The following is a 17,207-nucleotide window of genomic DNA, read 5'->3' as shown; positions in this document are numbered from 1 at the left end:
CTCCATTTTCATGCTATAGAAAGGAAAGGGCCAACTTTTAAAAGGCCTGCTACAGAAACAGTTAAATAAGCTATAATACTTGGTTTCTAATTGTAGAATATAGAGTAAACAGTTGGTATTCCTCTGTCTAAATATTATTTCTCTCAGTAAAGCAGGTCTACTGTCCAAGGCTGTTTGTAAGTTATGACAAGGGAGCCTGTTCTGCATTTGTAAAACAGAATGAAACTCTTTGAACTAACAAAACACACAAGTGTAGCCACACATGGGGTTAACAATACCATAAACCTTGACGATGTGCAGAGGGAGTCTGGATTAGCAAAATATTCCCACAGTCAGCAAGCCATGCTGGTATGATCTATTAAAGCTAAAGCAGCCCTGAGATGACAGGTAGTATGGTCCAGTGACTAGTACTAGTAGAATGGAACTCAGGAGGTCTAGGCTCTAATTCTTGGCTCAGACACTGACCTGTTGTATGACCTCATTCAAGTCACTTTGCCACTCTATGCCTCAGTTTCCCCAAAGGGATAATGATATTTACCCCTCTGCATAAAACACTTTGTAATTCACAGGTAAAAAGTGGTATGAACTAAGCAAATTATTATTAAGAAGAAAATCAGAAAAATCAAGACTTAAACAGGATTATCTGATAGAAGCATTTTACAATCTAGAAATACAACAGAAGTCACTTCACCCACCAATGAAATGCAGCCAGCTCTGGGTCAAACACAGCTACTGCAGGCAATACACTACAAGAGCCTGTTTGTCCCTGCCTCCTACTGAAGCTGCTGCTGGCAGCTTTTCCTGCCAGAAACATGAAGGAGTCCAGGGCCTGGGGGTGAAGCCCATATTAAGGGGAGCAGTTGGTCAAGTGAAAGTTTTAGGTTTCAAAATGACTTGGGCTGTGTGGCATGGGCAGATTGATCTCCAGAAGTTCTCCCCAATTCCTGCCTGAAACACTAATACCACTTGTTGCCTTCAAGGATATGGTGGGGAAGAGAGATCTGTCAGAGGCCACTGGGGCTGTCCAATATGTTCTTTTTAAAGCTATCACATAGTTGCTAATTAACTCTTGAAGCATTTGCAACACGCTTTGTTCTTCAGCCCTGCTCCCTAGTTCTGTTCATCAGCCCTGCTACCAGCTGCTGTGCTTCCCCACTTATCTATGCCTGGCAACTCTCCATGCCCCCTCCCCATTCATTCTTCCCCATTACTCGCACCTTCCCCATATCATCTAGTCCCAGGCCCTGCCAACACACTCACAGTTGTTAAACCCTGGGTTTGAGTCTCAGTCTGACAGGCTTCCTTAGATCTGTCAGACTGGGGATGCCTTCTGATGAGTTTTTGGAAGCTTCTTAGATGTAGTATTATTAGTATTACCATAGTAATAGGAACCCCAATCAAGGATCATTGTGTTCGGCAGCGTACAAACATTTAACAATGAAAACAGTCTCTGACCCACAGAACTAACCTAAATGACCCACAAAACTGGGTGGGGCTAGGTTTGGAGGATGAGTTTAGTATGGAGAAGTTTGGATGAGTGTAGTATGTAGCAAAGTTACAAGGCCAGGTCTCTGACAGCTTAGGCTTCAATTTCTCCCACTTTCCCAGCTCACTCCATAACCTCTTTTTACTAATGCAGTAGATTCTGCTTATTAGCAACCTCTCAGTTCCGAGCAAAAAGGTGCTATTTTCCAGATATTGCCAATAAGCAGAAGGCTCTGTTTTCAGGGGGATGCATAGAAATAGGAGCATGGAACAACAATACACTGCAAAGTGAAATTGTTAACTTTCAGTTCAATACAGTGCTCTAAAAAAACCCCAACCAAACATGACACACAAATGGATACACTGTATAGTATACCACAGGGCTTAGAGCAAATTTAGGAAGTCTCACCTTGTTGTGTCTCACAAAGAGTACAGTGGCACACAATTCTATAAAATAAAAGCTTTTTAAAAGCACCAAAGAAAAAAAAAAGTTTTTCTAAAAACATTTGTCCAACACCCACTTTTTACGGTTTTCCACCTCCCCTTGTAAATCTTTTTCAATTTTGCAAGCAGCTTCATAACTGTTCTCAAAGCCACAATTCTGGGATATCCTGTGGATAATGTCCACAAGCAAAGGCTCTTTGAGTTTGTTTTCCCAATGTACTATCCTCTTGTGGGTCAAGAGTAGCCTGTGGGTGCTCTACAGCCACTCCGGCTTCCAAAAGTTCTGTGTCAGTGAGCACACCTTCCACCTGCAAATGACTGTCGAACTCAACAATGACCTCAAATTCCTCTGCTCTTAGGTTTTCAGGAACTGAAACATCAGCCAGCACAATGGTGTCCACCAGGCAGCATTTTTTGCTGTTGATGCAAACCCTCCCTTTCTGAAGGAGTTTCCAAAAGTCTTCTGGAGATCAGTGGCCAATGACTCCCTAGCAAGATCAAGTGCATCAGAGTTGTTGTTTAACAACATCCATTGTTCTTAGGTGTGGGTCAGCATGAAGAGAGGTTTAAGACAAGCACAGTAGTGAACTTTGAAGTTTTTGGTGACACCTATGTCCATCAACTGTTTGACTGAGGTTATGTTAGGAGGCAAGAATTTTAACGTGTGATAGCTCTAGATTAGCTGAATGAGCTGGGCAATTGTCAATCAGCAGGCACACATTGTAGTCTGATAGGACAGCTCTCTGTTCCCGATCTGTAGCCACTCTTTAAACAACAAACTAGTTTTCTAGGCATTTGATGAGCTTCTGTAGATCATGGGCAGCTCTGAGTGGTCCGTCAGGGCACTTGCTCTTTCTGATCACCATAAGAGTCTGTTTCTCTGTCTCATCCACGTTTGCACAACACAGCAGTGTGATATGGTCCATGTCTTTTTTCCCTCCTGCAAATCTTCCTTCCAGCATGCCAAGGCTTCTGTTGGGATAGCCCTAGTAGAAGAAAGTGGTCTCATCAGCACTGAGGATGTCAAATGGCTGGAACTCCTCTAGAATGTTGGTAAGGTGTCCACCCTCCATTTAGCAGTTGTCAGAAAGTCAGCATCCTGTTTCTTGCCTTGCTGCTTTGATGAGAGATGTGCCAGGCTTTCCATAAACTGAGATAGCCATCTGAAGGGATGAACTCCTTCCTCTACTCTGCCTCCAGCTGACTCACTTTCTGTTTCAGCATTGGCCCAGAGAGTTGAGTATCTTGGCCAAGCTTATGCTGGAACCAGAGCCACAGAGCTTCACCAGCCTCTGCCTGCTTTCCACTGCATTGACACTTGTACTCCTAAGGTCAAGCATCAATGCAATGGAACAACATTGTGGTGTACTCGTGCCCCCATAAAATAAATTAAATGAAATAACGGACTTTGAGATACCAAACTTCTTGGCTACTTGCACTTGCTTAGCACCAAGCTCAAGTAGGGCATCCAGAATCCTAACTTTATTGGCAAGAGATATGTCATTTCAAAATCATGGAATACAGAAGAGGTGCTCAATTGTGCATGGCCAGAGCCAGGAAATTGATTATGTAGGACCTCTCTCTCCAAAAAAAGTTACTAAAAAGCAGCATGCCTTTTGCCAATATCCAAATTCCATTAACATCAATATTAATGGGATGGGACTGTTTGCCATTAACAGCAATTCTGATAACAGGCAACATCTAAGCTGCCTTTGGATTCTGACCTGTTGGGATAATTCCAAGGAGACTTTTACAAGCCAACAGATATAACATCACTGCGATGATCCTGAGCTATGAACACTGAAAATTACTTGTATGTATATGATTCCTTAACCATTCAATAACTCTCTTCTTTTCTTAATAAATTTTTAGTTAGTCTACTAAGGATTGGCTGAGAGCATGATATTTGGGTAAGATATGAAATACAGATTGACCTGAGGGTAGGGTAGGGTAGAGTAGGATAAGTGTCTGATCCTTTGGGATTGGTAGAACTTTAAGAATGGTGAACGGGGTTTTCAGTAACCTATCACTATATTAGATCTGTTTGCTAGATGGGAGCCAAAGGCTGGAATGCCTAAAGGGGGCTATGTTTGGCTTCTTGTTTACCAGTGTAGTGCTACAGAAACTCCTTTGTTACTGGCTTGGTGAATCTAATTATAGAATAAACCACCAGTCTGGGGCATTTTCTGCCCTATTTCTTGCAGTCTGTCCTGAGTGTGGCATTCTCAGTCTGGCCCATCCAGGCACTCGGTCACAGAGGTTATTCTGAATAAGGGGACGTGATGGAGCAGAGAAACCTCACACCAGCACAAAAGGGGTTAAAGAGAGCCTATGGGCCGCGCAAGCCCCGCTCCGCTAGACCTGCAGCCAATGCCAGTCCTGCAGGGGGAAGAAAAGCAGAGAACCTGGATCAGTTCACGCCTGATAGGTTGGGCTGGGCAGCTTGCTGGGCGGGAGGATTTCTGACCCCAAATGAAATCACTCTGGAAAATGAAGAAAAAGTCTACTAGAGAAGAAGAATGAATACAAAGTAGGGAAAAACAGAAAGAAAGAAAAAAAAAGTAGAAGCAGAAGCAGATGATCATGATGACAACATCAGCAAAAAAAGCAAAACTGAGGAAGGAAATAATAAACCAATATGTTATAATTGTAAGATTCCTAGCCAAAGAAATAAGATTAGGTGACATTAATCCTGTGAAAGTAGTTGACTGGATTTTTTTTAAAAGCATAGGGGATATAATAAGAGCCAGAAGACTGTGAGATGGGGATCTTTTCGTTCAATGTGAAGACAAAGAGCAAGCTGATAAACTGCTAAAACCTAAGACACTAAGGAAAGTTAAAATAAATAGGCAGCTACCAAAGTATTTGACTGAAATGAAGGGGGTAATACGTGGAGTGCTATTAAAACTGACCAATGATGAGATAACCAAAAGCATAGGACAGGTTTCAGAGTAGCAGCCGTGTTAGTCTGTATTCGCAAAAAGAAAAGGAGTACTTGTGGCACCTTAGAGACTAACAAATTTATTTGAGCATAAGCTTTCGTGAGCTACAGCTCACTTCATCGGATGCATAGGAGAAGATAAAGTGTTAATAATCAAGTGACTAATTAGTAAACAAGGAGAAGAAAGCAAGCCATCAACAGCAGTGCTGATTACACTAAGGGAGGGACTCTACTTGAGAAAATAACACTAGAGTTTCAGATATCCAGAAAAAAAATCATATATCCTCCCATCACCAAGTTGTTATAACTGCTGACAGTATGGGCATGTAGCAACTGTTTGTAAAGGGAAAACGAGTTGGAGTAAATGTGGGGGAGAGCTTTCCTATGAAAACTATTGACAAGGATCAAATATAGTAACTGTGGTGATAATCACAGTAAGGCATGTAGAGAGTGAATTACAGTAAGATAAGCTAGAGAGATACAAAAGCCAAAAACTGTTAGCAACATATGCAGAAGTCATAAGGAGATTCTCAAAGCATCTAGTAGAAAAGGAAGAGAATCAGCACAGGCAAAGGGGAACTGCAGACACAGCCTCTTTCTATAAACAATATGATAAAAACTGTTGAAGGAATAGGTGATGATATACTAGTAGCAGTGAAAAAAATAAATGTTTATTACATTTATGATAGAAGTGAAATTGTACATCACAAACACGGGGAAAAAGAAAAAAATGAAAATTATAGCAAGGGCAGCGCAAAAATATTTGTACGTTAGCGATTTGTCAATGGACTGTATTCATGCAATTTTGAATGAAGTTCATGGTGAAATATGACTAGTATGGGATATCACAATCTTTTGCTGGATTGCACACAGCTTGACAGAGAATTTCAATGACAATGTAACAAAGGGTTTAATAGCAGCAGCTTCTGTAAAGTACCCCAAAACTATAAACTCACTTCTATGATGGAATAAGAAGTGCAACGTGACAGTTAAAGAAAGGAACAAAGCCTATAAAAAGCTAAAAATACAATGAACAGCAAAGAGCTAATGAAGTATAAAAGTAGTAAGACAATAATACAAAAAATAATACAACATAATATAAAAAAATCAGAGAGTTGGAGGAAGTACTGCGGATGAATAACTAAAAATACCAAGACATCACAAATATACAGGCAAATTAGAAAAATGAATTGGATTGAGACTAAAGGTAACCACATCCCAAGTCTCATTAGGTCTGGCAAATAGTTAAAAGTTCTGATACCGAGGAAGCAGAAGCTTTTGCAAAAACTTTGAGAGGTGAGAAATGATGAAAATCAAAGCAAAATTTCCCACCAGATTTAAAAAACATTTATTGAAAGAGAGGATTTTTTATGTAACTGAGGTAACAATGAAGATACTATACTGAATGAATGGTTTTGTGGGGGAACTTTAAAAAGCTATTGATATCAGCAAGAATACATCCTCGGGTAAAGATAACATATGTAACATAACATTTAAATATATGTCTGAAAGCAGTTTGAGGGTTGTCTTGGAATTATATAACACTATGTGGGGGTAGGGGGGAAGGAATGATATCAGTAGGGTGAAAACATGCAGTAGTAATTCCAACACAAAAACCAGGAAAACTGTCCACAAAACTGGATGCCTATAGACCAATTGCCCTTATGTTCTGAGTAAAATTATGGAGAAAATGGTGAAAAGTGTCAAATACTTACAGATGGGTCCAAAAAAAAGGGGGGGTGGGGGGAGAACAGGAAGACTGGGGATGGCAGATGTACTAATTCCCAGTTTTGCCATACAATATAAAAGCATATCATGACAGTCAAACTAGTAGCAATAATCCTAGTATTAAATTGGATCTGGGTAACAGAGTTAGTACAGATGAGGATACATATAGCATTAGCTTGGATCTTAATGGCTATCGCTATTGGGATAACAGGGAATGAAATGTAGGACAAACCAGCTAAAAATTCTGTATGAAATGGAAGAATTGACAGAGATATACAGTTGAGTAAACAGGAATTCAAAAGCCTACTACAGAAACATTTAAAAGAGGAATGGCAACAAATTTGGATTAATGAAAGAAGATGATGATTTTTTTGTACTGTGCCCTAGAGTTGAGGGCTGGGATAGGAGTAACAAAGTACTTTTGTTTAGAGTACCAACTTGCCATCATGGCTTAAACAAAACTCTTTTTTCGAATAAATAGACACAAAGATGGATTATGTGCTCTCTGTAACGTGGAACAAACAACTAATCACTTTTTATAGGTATGGAAGGGCTTTGAAAAAGAAAGGGAAAAGCTTTCTGAGGAATTCAAAGTCTTCAGGTAACAAAAATTACATTATGTGATTTAGTAGAAACATCAGGGAAATGGGTTATTATTAAAAAGCATTGTTACGTTACCTGAAAGACAAAGGGCAACTTGAAAGAATATAAACAGCTAAGTATTAAGGAATTATTGTTGGCGGTGGCTATACACTATTCAGTCAAGTCTGATTCACCATAAAAAAGAGAAGATAAAGAAAAAGAAAATAAAGTTTAGGGCTGACTGGTGAAGAGGCAGGAGGTCTCTGTACTTCAGGGGAGCTTCACGACAAGCCTGACAGCCAGGACAGCTGCCGGGGGAGAAGTACTGCTTCCCTGACCAAGAGAGACCGTTGACACGACTGGGGAGCACCCAGCAGTGAGTGAACTTCACTAGGTGACTTTAAGGACATTGTGGGGCTAGGCCTCTCCACCCTGGCCCACTCCAAGCTACAGACAGTTTGGATTATAGGGGCCATGCCTATAAGTCGACACCACTCCAAGCTAAAGACAGTTTAGATTATAGGGCCATGCCCCAAATTGAAGGGACAAAGGTAGGAAGGAGCCCAAGGCAGCAGGCTTAGACTCTGTACTGGGAGAATTCTGCTGATGTTGATTTCCACAGGGCCCTGGGCTGGGACGTAGTGGAGAGGGAGGGCCCTAGGGTTGCCAATTTTGGTTGGACATATTCCTGAAAGTTTCATCACATGACATAATCTTTCATTAAAGATTAATATTTAATTCTGGAAGACTCCAGGACAATCCTGGAGTGTTAACAACCCAAGCAGGGCCCGGGTCCACCTACCACACCCCCTTAAGATCTGAGGCTCAGATGCATGTGGAGGCCAGAAGATTCCTGGCCTAAAGTCAGGAATGGCACCTCTGCAACCCAGGCAGAGAAGCAAGGGGCTTGAAGTCAGGTACACTGATCACTCGGCCTCCTGGCACACTATCACTGGGGAATAGTGCTATTTTTAAATTAGGCTTCAACCTGCCAACTAGCACACGCTAATGTATACCTTGTCTTACCTCCACTAATTTTAGAAAATGTTAGTTAGACTGTGCTAGCTAACACCTTTAAAAACTCTTTCCTATTCTAGCCAAGATAGACCTCAAGTGTTATTGTCCATTTTAGAGGAAATGGAAGTACAGGGGGGTTAAGGTCTAGATTTTCAAAGGTATTTCAGTTACTAACAATGCAGATGGGTGCCTAGTGGGATTTTCAGAAATGCCCAACCAGCTAACTCCCACTGGAATCAATTTGCTATCCATAAAAGTGTCCAATCCCTTTTTTAATCTTGCTAAATTCTTTGCCTCAGTGACTTCCCATGGTGATGAGTTCCACAGTTTAACGACACATAGAATGAAAAAAATGTTTCCTTTTACTGTTTTTGAATTTGCCTCTTTTTAAATTTAATTAAATGTGTCTCCTTGTTCTTGTATTATGAAACAGGGAGAACAGAGGCTCCCAACCAATCTGCTCTATACTATTCATTATTATATGTACTATTATTGTGCCTCCTCTTCTTTCTAAGGTAAACAATTATAAACTTTTCTCTTGTCTCCTCATGGGAGTTTTTCCAGACCCCCAATCATCTGGGTCACCATTCTCTGAACCCCCTCTTAATTCTGCAATATCTCTTTAGAGATGGGATGAACAGTACTGCATCAGTAATGTAAATGAGGCAAAACCACTGACTTTTCTGTATTATTCGCCATCCTATTCCTTATGTAATCTAACATCTTGCTTGCTTTTTTTGGCTGCAGATGCACATTGAACAGAAGTCTTTATTGAGCTGTCCACAGTGACACCCCAGGTCCCTCTCCTGAGTTTATACAGTAAATTTAGCACCTCGCACTGTGTATGAATAGTTTAATTTTTTTCCTCCAAAATACATTACTCTGCACTTATTGACATTGAACTTCACTTGCCAACATGCTGCCTACTCATCTAGCTTGGTTAGGTCACTCTGAAGTTCTCCACAGTCCTCTCTTGTCTTGATTAACCTAACTAATTTCTCATCACATCCACATTTTGCAACCTCACTGTTCATCCTTTTGCAGATCATTAATATATTTATTAAACAACAACTAGCACAATACAAGTACCAGTACAGAACCTTGAGGAACCCATCAAAATATCTTTTTGTATAATGAAAATTGACTATTTAATCCAACTCTTTATTTTTGTCTCCTAGTCTATTTTTGGCCAATGACAGTATTTGACTCTTATCTTGTGATTACTTAGTTTCTTTAGCAGCCTCTTGTGAGGGAACTTGTCAAAGGCCTTTTGAAAATCTAAATAATGTCAACTGGTTATTTAAACATTCAACAAATGCTAGCAGATTATAAAAACCATGCTGGTTAGACCCTATCATTCCAGGTATTTAATTTTCAATGATCATTTTAAACAATTTTCCAGATTCAGATTTAAAACTTACTGGTCTGTTATTCTCCAGATCACCCCTAGGTACAACATGTATTACCCCCCAAGCCTCTGGAACAGTAGCTCTTTTGAATGAGAGATTGCATATTTTGGTAGCCTCTCAGCCACTTCAAACTGAAGCTCCCCAGAACTCCTGGATGTATAACATCAGGGCTAGGTGACAAATTGCTTTTTATATCATCAATTTATTCCAGCACCTGTCCTTCTAACAACTTGATCTCTAATAATAGCTCACTTTAATTACCAGAAAAGAGCAGGAGAGAAGGCTGTAATCACATTTCTTTCCATAGCTAAAGCTAAAGCCAAACTGTATCACCTCACAAGACAACTGAACTTCTCTAACTCTACAGTGCTGCCAAGAAGACATCAGGCTATTTTTTTAAGAGACTGTTTTTAGAAAATATTACCTTGTGATAAGTATGGCTGCATCTACTGATGACATGTCTTCTCCCCAACTTGTTGACATTTCTAAATGTATATCATTCTTCTTGCCAAACTCCTCATGTTGCCACTTACAGAAACTCTCCAGCATTTTTTCCCCATGATGCCCGATATACATATCTGCCTGAAAATTGAATTGCTTGTTTTATTATATGAACATGTAAATCACAATGTATATTTCTTTCATCTTTTAATTGTCAACGTGTACAAGTTATGAGATCACAAATCAGAATTTCCTAACAATGCCTCACCCCACAGTTAGTCCCAGTTACTCATGTGAAACTATTATAATAGATTTAATTGTCTGCCATGCATTGTTAATCTATCGTTGTCTAGATATGAGTATATTTCTGATTCCTTGTTTTTCACTTTAATGATTTTTTCCCTGTAGTATATATAAGATATGTGTACAAAGAAAAATGTTCTCAAATAATTTTACAAATATAAGCACATGATTGGTCTCAGTTAATAAAGATATTCTATTTCATTTGTCATAAAATATACATGGCACAATTGTTTTAACTTCAAGAACAGAAGCCATCTTCATTTGACTTTAATTAAATCAATGCTGGTGAAAATTATGCCCTCAGATACATACAGTGGAGCTTTTCACCCATATTCTTCTCCCCATATGTGCTGATCTTCCATTGATACCAGCTGGAGTTCATTGCATCTAGGGAGAGCACTGATACCGAGATCCAGTGTTTGGATTTGAGGGATCTTTTTTTCCTGAGAGGATTACTATATGTCCAAACAAGAAATGCTTCTTTAACTACTAGCCTAAGTATAATTTAATTTATTTAAATGTATAAGTTAAAAATCTCTCTTACATGGATAATAAGATTCCATTTTTTATTTTTGTGAACTCTAACTAAAATATGCAAAGCTTTCAGATACTTTGTAAAATAACAAAAAGTCCACATACTACTGCTTTAAAATATAATAAGGGAACAATATGTAGGGGGACTGTTGCCCCCTTACTAACATTCAGTGGGGGTGTTTTGATTGTCTAGCTCCCAGTACTAAAAGGGGAAAGGGTCTATGGGAACTCAGGACCCTGAGACTCAGTCCCCAGGAACAATGGGGAGAGGCCAATGCTCCAGCTCAGCCTGAGTGACAGGGTAGGCAGGCTAATCAGGGAGGCAGGAGGCCAGGGAGCTCCCGTCCTCTGTGTGAGCTGAATTGCCTGGGTCAGACAGAGTGGGGCCGAGCTAAGGAGAAAGCAGGGGCCCAAGCTGAGCTGCGGAGCAGAGCTGTGCCAGATCCAGAGGGACCAGAAAAGCAGCCCGGAGAGAGTGCAGATCCTGTCCTGGGAGCAGAGCTGCAGCCCCAAAGCCAGAGGCACAGCCCAGAGAGAGCAGACTTGCCCTGGGAGCAGAGCTGCAGCAGCCAGAACCAGAGGGGCCAGAAAAGCAGCCCAGGAAGCAGGTCAGTGCTGGGAGCAGAGTCACAGAAGCCTGCAGAGCAGACCTGTCCTGGGAGCAGAGCTGTAGCAACCAGAGGCAGAGGGGCCAAAGAAGCAGCCCAGAGAGCTGGAGGCAGAGCAGCAGCAGCAGCGCAGAGACAGAGTGGTGCAGCTGGGGCTGGAGCAGTCCAGAGCTGGGTGTGGTGAGCAGCTTGGGAGTGTGAGGGGGACCCTCAGCAGCAGGCCCAGCACAGGGAGACGCCTCAGCCAAGAGGCTCTGCAGGCCAGGCTTGGATCGTAACCCCGACAGGGCGGGGACAACACTGGGAAGAAGGGTCCTACCACTTAGAGCCTGAGTGCGTGTGGTCACCACCAGAGCAAGTGTCCAACCCACAGCATCCCTACAGCACAGCCAGGGCCTGAGAAGAAGGCCTGGGACTTACAAGGAACAGACTGTGAACTGCCCTGACGTTCCAGAGACACTGTTTGTGATGTTCCCTGCCACAGAGCGGGTTGATGTGTTTCCTTTAACCTTTCCCATGTTTCCTTATTCTTTTTAAAATTAATTGTTGATTAAGTAACTTGAATTTGCTTTAAATTGTATGTAATGGTCCGTGGGTCAAAAAAGTGCCCAGTGTGGAGAGAGTACCCCGGAGTGGGGACATCCTAGCCCCTGTCCTAGGTGACCACAGCAGGGTTCGGGGTTGAGCCCCCCAGGAATCCTGGGCCAGCCTTGTTGGGGTTACGAGGACTCTGCCAGACAGGAGAGCGGAAGGGGAGTCCTCAAGGGCAGGGAGACCACTGGGTAAAGGAAGTGGGAGCGAGGACTCAGATCCTTTCGCTAGCCCACTTCACTGGGGTACTGCAGAAGCCAGGAAAGTTCCCCACAATAGCGGGACTATTCCCCCGCTTACAAATAGGTCACTCCAAAGAATGACCCACTTTACAACAGCTGATTCATCTCTTCAACAAGGGAACAGGATTTAAAAGATGACTTCTAAAATGATGTCTGAAAGACATATCATGAAATAGTGGTGCTACACTCTTGTTTTGTTTATGATATGACTGACCTATATCTAATTTTACAATTAACTGTAAGCTTTGAAACTAAAAGGATTTTGCTTTCAGAGTGAAATATCCACATGCACAGGAAAAAAAATAGCTGATAATGGACTGAAGTTTGTAAATACCAGCCAATTTCAACAAAGGATAAATTATGAACCTGGACTAAGAAAAAATCATTTACAATTTTTAGGTTACTTGAAAGCCATATATACCCTCAATTTTGAAATAAACTAGGTATGGGAATTGTCTATCACTGTGTGTATGTATAGCATCTAGTGCTATGAGCTCCCAATTTTGATTGGGGTCTCTCGCCACTACAAATAACTATTATAAATATAACTGAGAAAAATTATCAGGGTGTTATAAGTGATGAGTATTCTATGCCTTAATGAGGCAGCAAGCAACATGCCCCTACCCTTCTATTCATTCTACAAAGTCTTGTCACAGAATAAGACATATTCAGTACTTTCTTACTGGAGTCTCATGAAGTAGAACAAGCTTAGTCACTCGAAGAGTCACTTGAATTCCAAGGCTTTTGTGCTGGAAAAGGTTAAAAACCTTTAAGAAAAAAACAAAACAAAAAAATAAACATGAGTGCTCCCATTGGACACATTGGAATACATTACAGCCTTAAAAAAAATCAAATCTCAGAATTTAAGGATCTCTTAATTTTGTAGAACTTTGACTTGACATTTGAATTTTCTACACATTAAATATAACACAATACTTAGATATTACCATTTTTGAAGTGTGGGGAGAAGGAGACAGATTGGGGTTATCCAGTGTTTGATCCAAGAATCCTAAAAGAGCTCTATCTTTTTCCAGATGACCTTGACAGAGCTTTAAAAACTATTGCCCATTTCTTCAAACACTTCCACATGTACATAATGTTATGCCATGAGTCCCACTGAGATAAATGCAGGACCGAGGCTAAAAGTGAGCAGCAGATGGCAAGAAGCAATAACTCACAGGGCCAAACAGAGTAGTCGTGATCAAGTTTTCACTCACTCTCCATTTCATTATCCTTTATTCTGTGATTTTTTTTCTTTACATACTGCGGTTACTAATTTTCACTGCCTTCTGGATCAAATAAGTGTGTTGCATTCACATTCATTGCTGGGAGGAAACATAACTTTGTCCAAGACTGTAAGATTGCTTCTCCTCCAGCCACCAAGAAGATCAAAAGATCCTTCTAAATGAGAAGAGTCACCTCTTCATAATGAGTTCAGATCAGACTCTTGTCCTAAGCATTCAACCTGAATATAGTTCAAATAACAATAAGGGTTTCTAATCAAACAATCATGCTGTTCAAATCCCACTTCTTTAGCTTATTATTATTATTGAAGGTACAAGATGTGTCTGCAGAATCACAGCTTCTGTGCTGCTGAACATTCATGGTACATACTGATAGCCTATTTAATTTTATGGAATGCCCACTTACAGTTAATTATGCCTGTTGAACAACTGTAATAATTTATTCAATCAATCTCCGGGCATACATTTTTCTTTCTGACAAAATGCCTTGATAAGTTCTAAGAGTTTCCTACCATATTTAAGATGGTTAAAATAAATCGCCTGGCAGCATCTGCTCCATGATATGAAACCATAGCTGGATCTGCAACCACTACAGTTTCTATATTGTACTCCTGGGGTAGTTTATAGGAGTATCTTTTTTTTCTTCCTCTTCCTCCTAGTTTTTGATTCCTGGATTTTCTTTTATCTGTAACATAAAAATATTGCTACATGAATTCATCCTTTAAAATAGCAGTTTTATATTAGTATCACTGACTTGATATTTTTAGGATTTGCTAGAAAAAGAGTTATACTATAAAATGTCACTGCCAAGACATCTGGGAGTGGAGAGATAACTACAACTACAGGATTACAGTAGAACTTTGATTTTACAAACACAAGTGTTATGAACAACCAGTTATACAACCATTTTTCCCAATGGGAGGGAGGGGGTGGAAAGCCCATAATGAAGGTGACGTTGATGAAATACAAGTCCACATCCCTTCATATTCTGATGTCTTCAATGCACTAGAAATCACTTTGCAATGGTTTGTGGGACAAGAAGAAAGCAGTGCAGTGGTCCATACTGCAACTCATGCACTGTACTACTTTAACTCAGACATTGAATTTTATGAACTCCTCAGTACCCAGGTAGTTAGTAAAATAGGGGTTCTACTGCATATGCATTTATAGTACAATGTAATAATTAATACATGCTAACATGTATTTGCTAGGGATACTTATCCAGTCATGCTTAGTTTGAGGCTATGGACTGTATTCAAGCAGGTTAGCCACTAGTCCAGCATACTGCTCAAGCTGGAATTCTGTCCAGCTGCTGCATGAGTACACCAGAGCCAGGGAGACCCTCTTCACCTTCTTCCCTAGTTCTAGTGTACACATGTAAAACAAAACAGGATTTTGCCTTCAGTCTGGCTACTGGAAGAATACTAATTAAAGTCATGGGTTGACACAAAAATAGGGTCACTGATGTTACAAGAGAATCTCCCTGCCTTCGGAAAATACAGGAAAAATCTGAAGTCCACACACCTCTCCCCCTTCCTATGTCCCCTCCCCCAACACACAGAAAGAAAAATCTGGATTGAAACACATTCACACCCCTAGGAACAAGAGCATGTTGTACACATGGACCAATTCATTAGTAAATATCAGGGGACAAACTCTGTTTTGGAAGAAATGGTTTGAAGGGTCATATACTGGAGGATTTAATTGAAACACTTTCCTCAGTTTTACAAAAAGGACGAGAAAAACAGGACTTCAAAGTAAAAGTTGCTGTAATTATATACAGATTAAATAATGCACAAAAGATGACTTGAGTAAATGAGTTTCTAAGAACACAATAAACTCCAAACTGAAAACATATTAAACTCATAGATGAATAGAGACCACCAGTTCTTGTTTATCTAAAGCTGCTGCTTCAACAATACAACAAAATTCCCACTACAATTTAGGTTATTATAAAAAAAAAAGGATTTGAATTTATTTCCTGGACCAGAAGGTAGCCAGGTATTTATACAGTAATTAGCAACACTAATTTTAAAGTTTAATGAAATAACAAAATAAAATGCAGCGCTATCCATGATTCATATTGGACTATGTTGCATGTCACAAAAGTTGTGATCCCAATTTTGCTCCCATTTAAGTAAAGTAAAATAATTCTCAGAGCTCCATGGTGTGGGTTTGGATCCTATGTTTGAAACACAATTTATGCTGGAGATAGCAATTATAGACACATCTTCTGAGACGGTTCAGGCATTAGGAGATTTGAGCAAAATGTTTTTCAATTGATCTGTCTCATCCCTACATTGTAAATTCCTGTACACCATCTTATGAATTTCAGCATGCTTTCCAAAACATAAGAGTAACTTTTCACAAAAGTATTAAAATAATCTCCTTAGGTTTAATGACTTCAAAAAATATTACTTACAGAGTAGTGAAAGACAATACAATACTATCTGTAAAGATATGTTTATGAAAAATTGTGGTTTGGAGACACTCCTTCATAAGGGACAGTGTTAAGTGTGTGGAAATTTGGAGATGTGCCCTGGAGGAAGGGGCTGGGAAAACCACATGGCTGCAGCAGCTCACTACAGAAGCTCTCCAGTTTGTTTTATTACAGTTTTATTCCTTTCTCAATCAGTGGTTTGTTGTTTAATGAACCCCAAGATCATTACATGGTGTCAGAAGTGCTGAATGAGAAGGAAACTGCAGTGATTTTGAAGTTAACTCCTGTGTTTGCAACTGAAAGCAGAGACAAAGGGAGGCACCAGAGAAGCATGTGAAGCACCAGGCATAGAGGCTTTTGCATGTATTTGGTGAGCACAATAGTAACTCGACTAGCTTAAGAAAGTGTGGGGGAGCCCAAAATGGATGTGTTGCAATCTCGTTCCAGTCTGAAATTGTCAGGCAATGTTGTGGCAAACTGGAAAAAATTCAGACAGAGATTTGAATTGTATTTGGCAGCCATAAGGGCAGAGGAGAAAAATGATAAAGTGAAATCATAATTTTTTTTGCATGTTGCTGGGAAGGAAACTTTTGATATTTATAACAAATTTAAGTTCGAAGAAGGTAAATGCATGAAGTTAAATAAAATATTGACTACATCTGAGGAACACTGCATGCCAAAAAGGAATGAGACCTTTGAGCAGGACCGGATTAGGGCAGGGGCTTTACGGGCTGCATCCCAGGGCCCCAGCTCAAGGGGGGGCCCCGCAAAAAAAAATCACAGGCAGCGATCTCCAACTCCGGGCTGCTAAAAGTGCCGCAACGCAGTGGGGGCTTAGGCAGGCTGCCTGCATGCCGTGGCCCCACGCCACTCCCAGAAGCAGCAAGCTGCTAGCACATCTCTGCAGCCCCTGGCAGGAGGGTGGGGCGAGGTGGCTCCGCGTGCTGCCCCCACCCCCAGCACCGTCCCCACAGCCAATGGCAGCTATGGGGGTGGCACTTGCGGGCACAGGAAGCACACAGAGACACTCTGTCCCCCTCCCTCCAGGGGCCATAGAGACCTGCTAGCAGCCAGCCATTTCTGGGAGCAGCATGAGGAGCAGCCTGGGAGCAGCCTCCCTGAACCCTGCTGTGCCACCAGCTGGGAGACGCCTGTGGTAAGCGCCTCTCGACCAGAGTCTGCACCTCGCACCCCCTCT

General features: G+C 40.9%; 1 protein-coding gene across 1 annotated transcript in view; it reads right to left on the bottom strand.

Moving 5' to 3' along the window:
* The window catches only part of ADAMTS19 (ADAM metallopeptidase with thrombospondin type 1 motif 19), a 271,324-nt gene that overhangs the window by 190,276 nt on the left and 63,841 nt on the right, over nt 1-17,207 (bottom strand). The window contains exons 4-6 of the mRNA XM_074953075.1: nt 14,082-14,254; nt 13,009-13,092; nt 10,031-10,188 (exon numbers count right to left, since the gene is read on the bottom strand). Coding sequence (XP_074809176.1) covers nt 10,031-10,188; nt 13,009-13,092; nt 14,082-14,254 — 415 coding nt within the window. The remainder of the gene's footprint in view (nt 1-10,030; nt 10,189-13,008; nt 13,093-14,081; nt 14,255-17,207) is intronic.

This window comes from Natator depressus, chromosome 5, assembly GCF_965152275.1.
Source record: "Natator depressus isolate rNatDep1 chromosome 5, rNatDep2.hap1, whole genome shotgun sequence".
Classification (NCBI taxonomy): Eukaryota; Metazoa; Chordata; order Testudines; family Cheloniidae; genus Natator; species Natator depressus.
The sequence above is the reverse complement of the archived record's forward strand: the minus strand, read 5'-3'. Positions and strand labels throughout refer to the sequence as shown.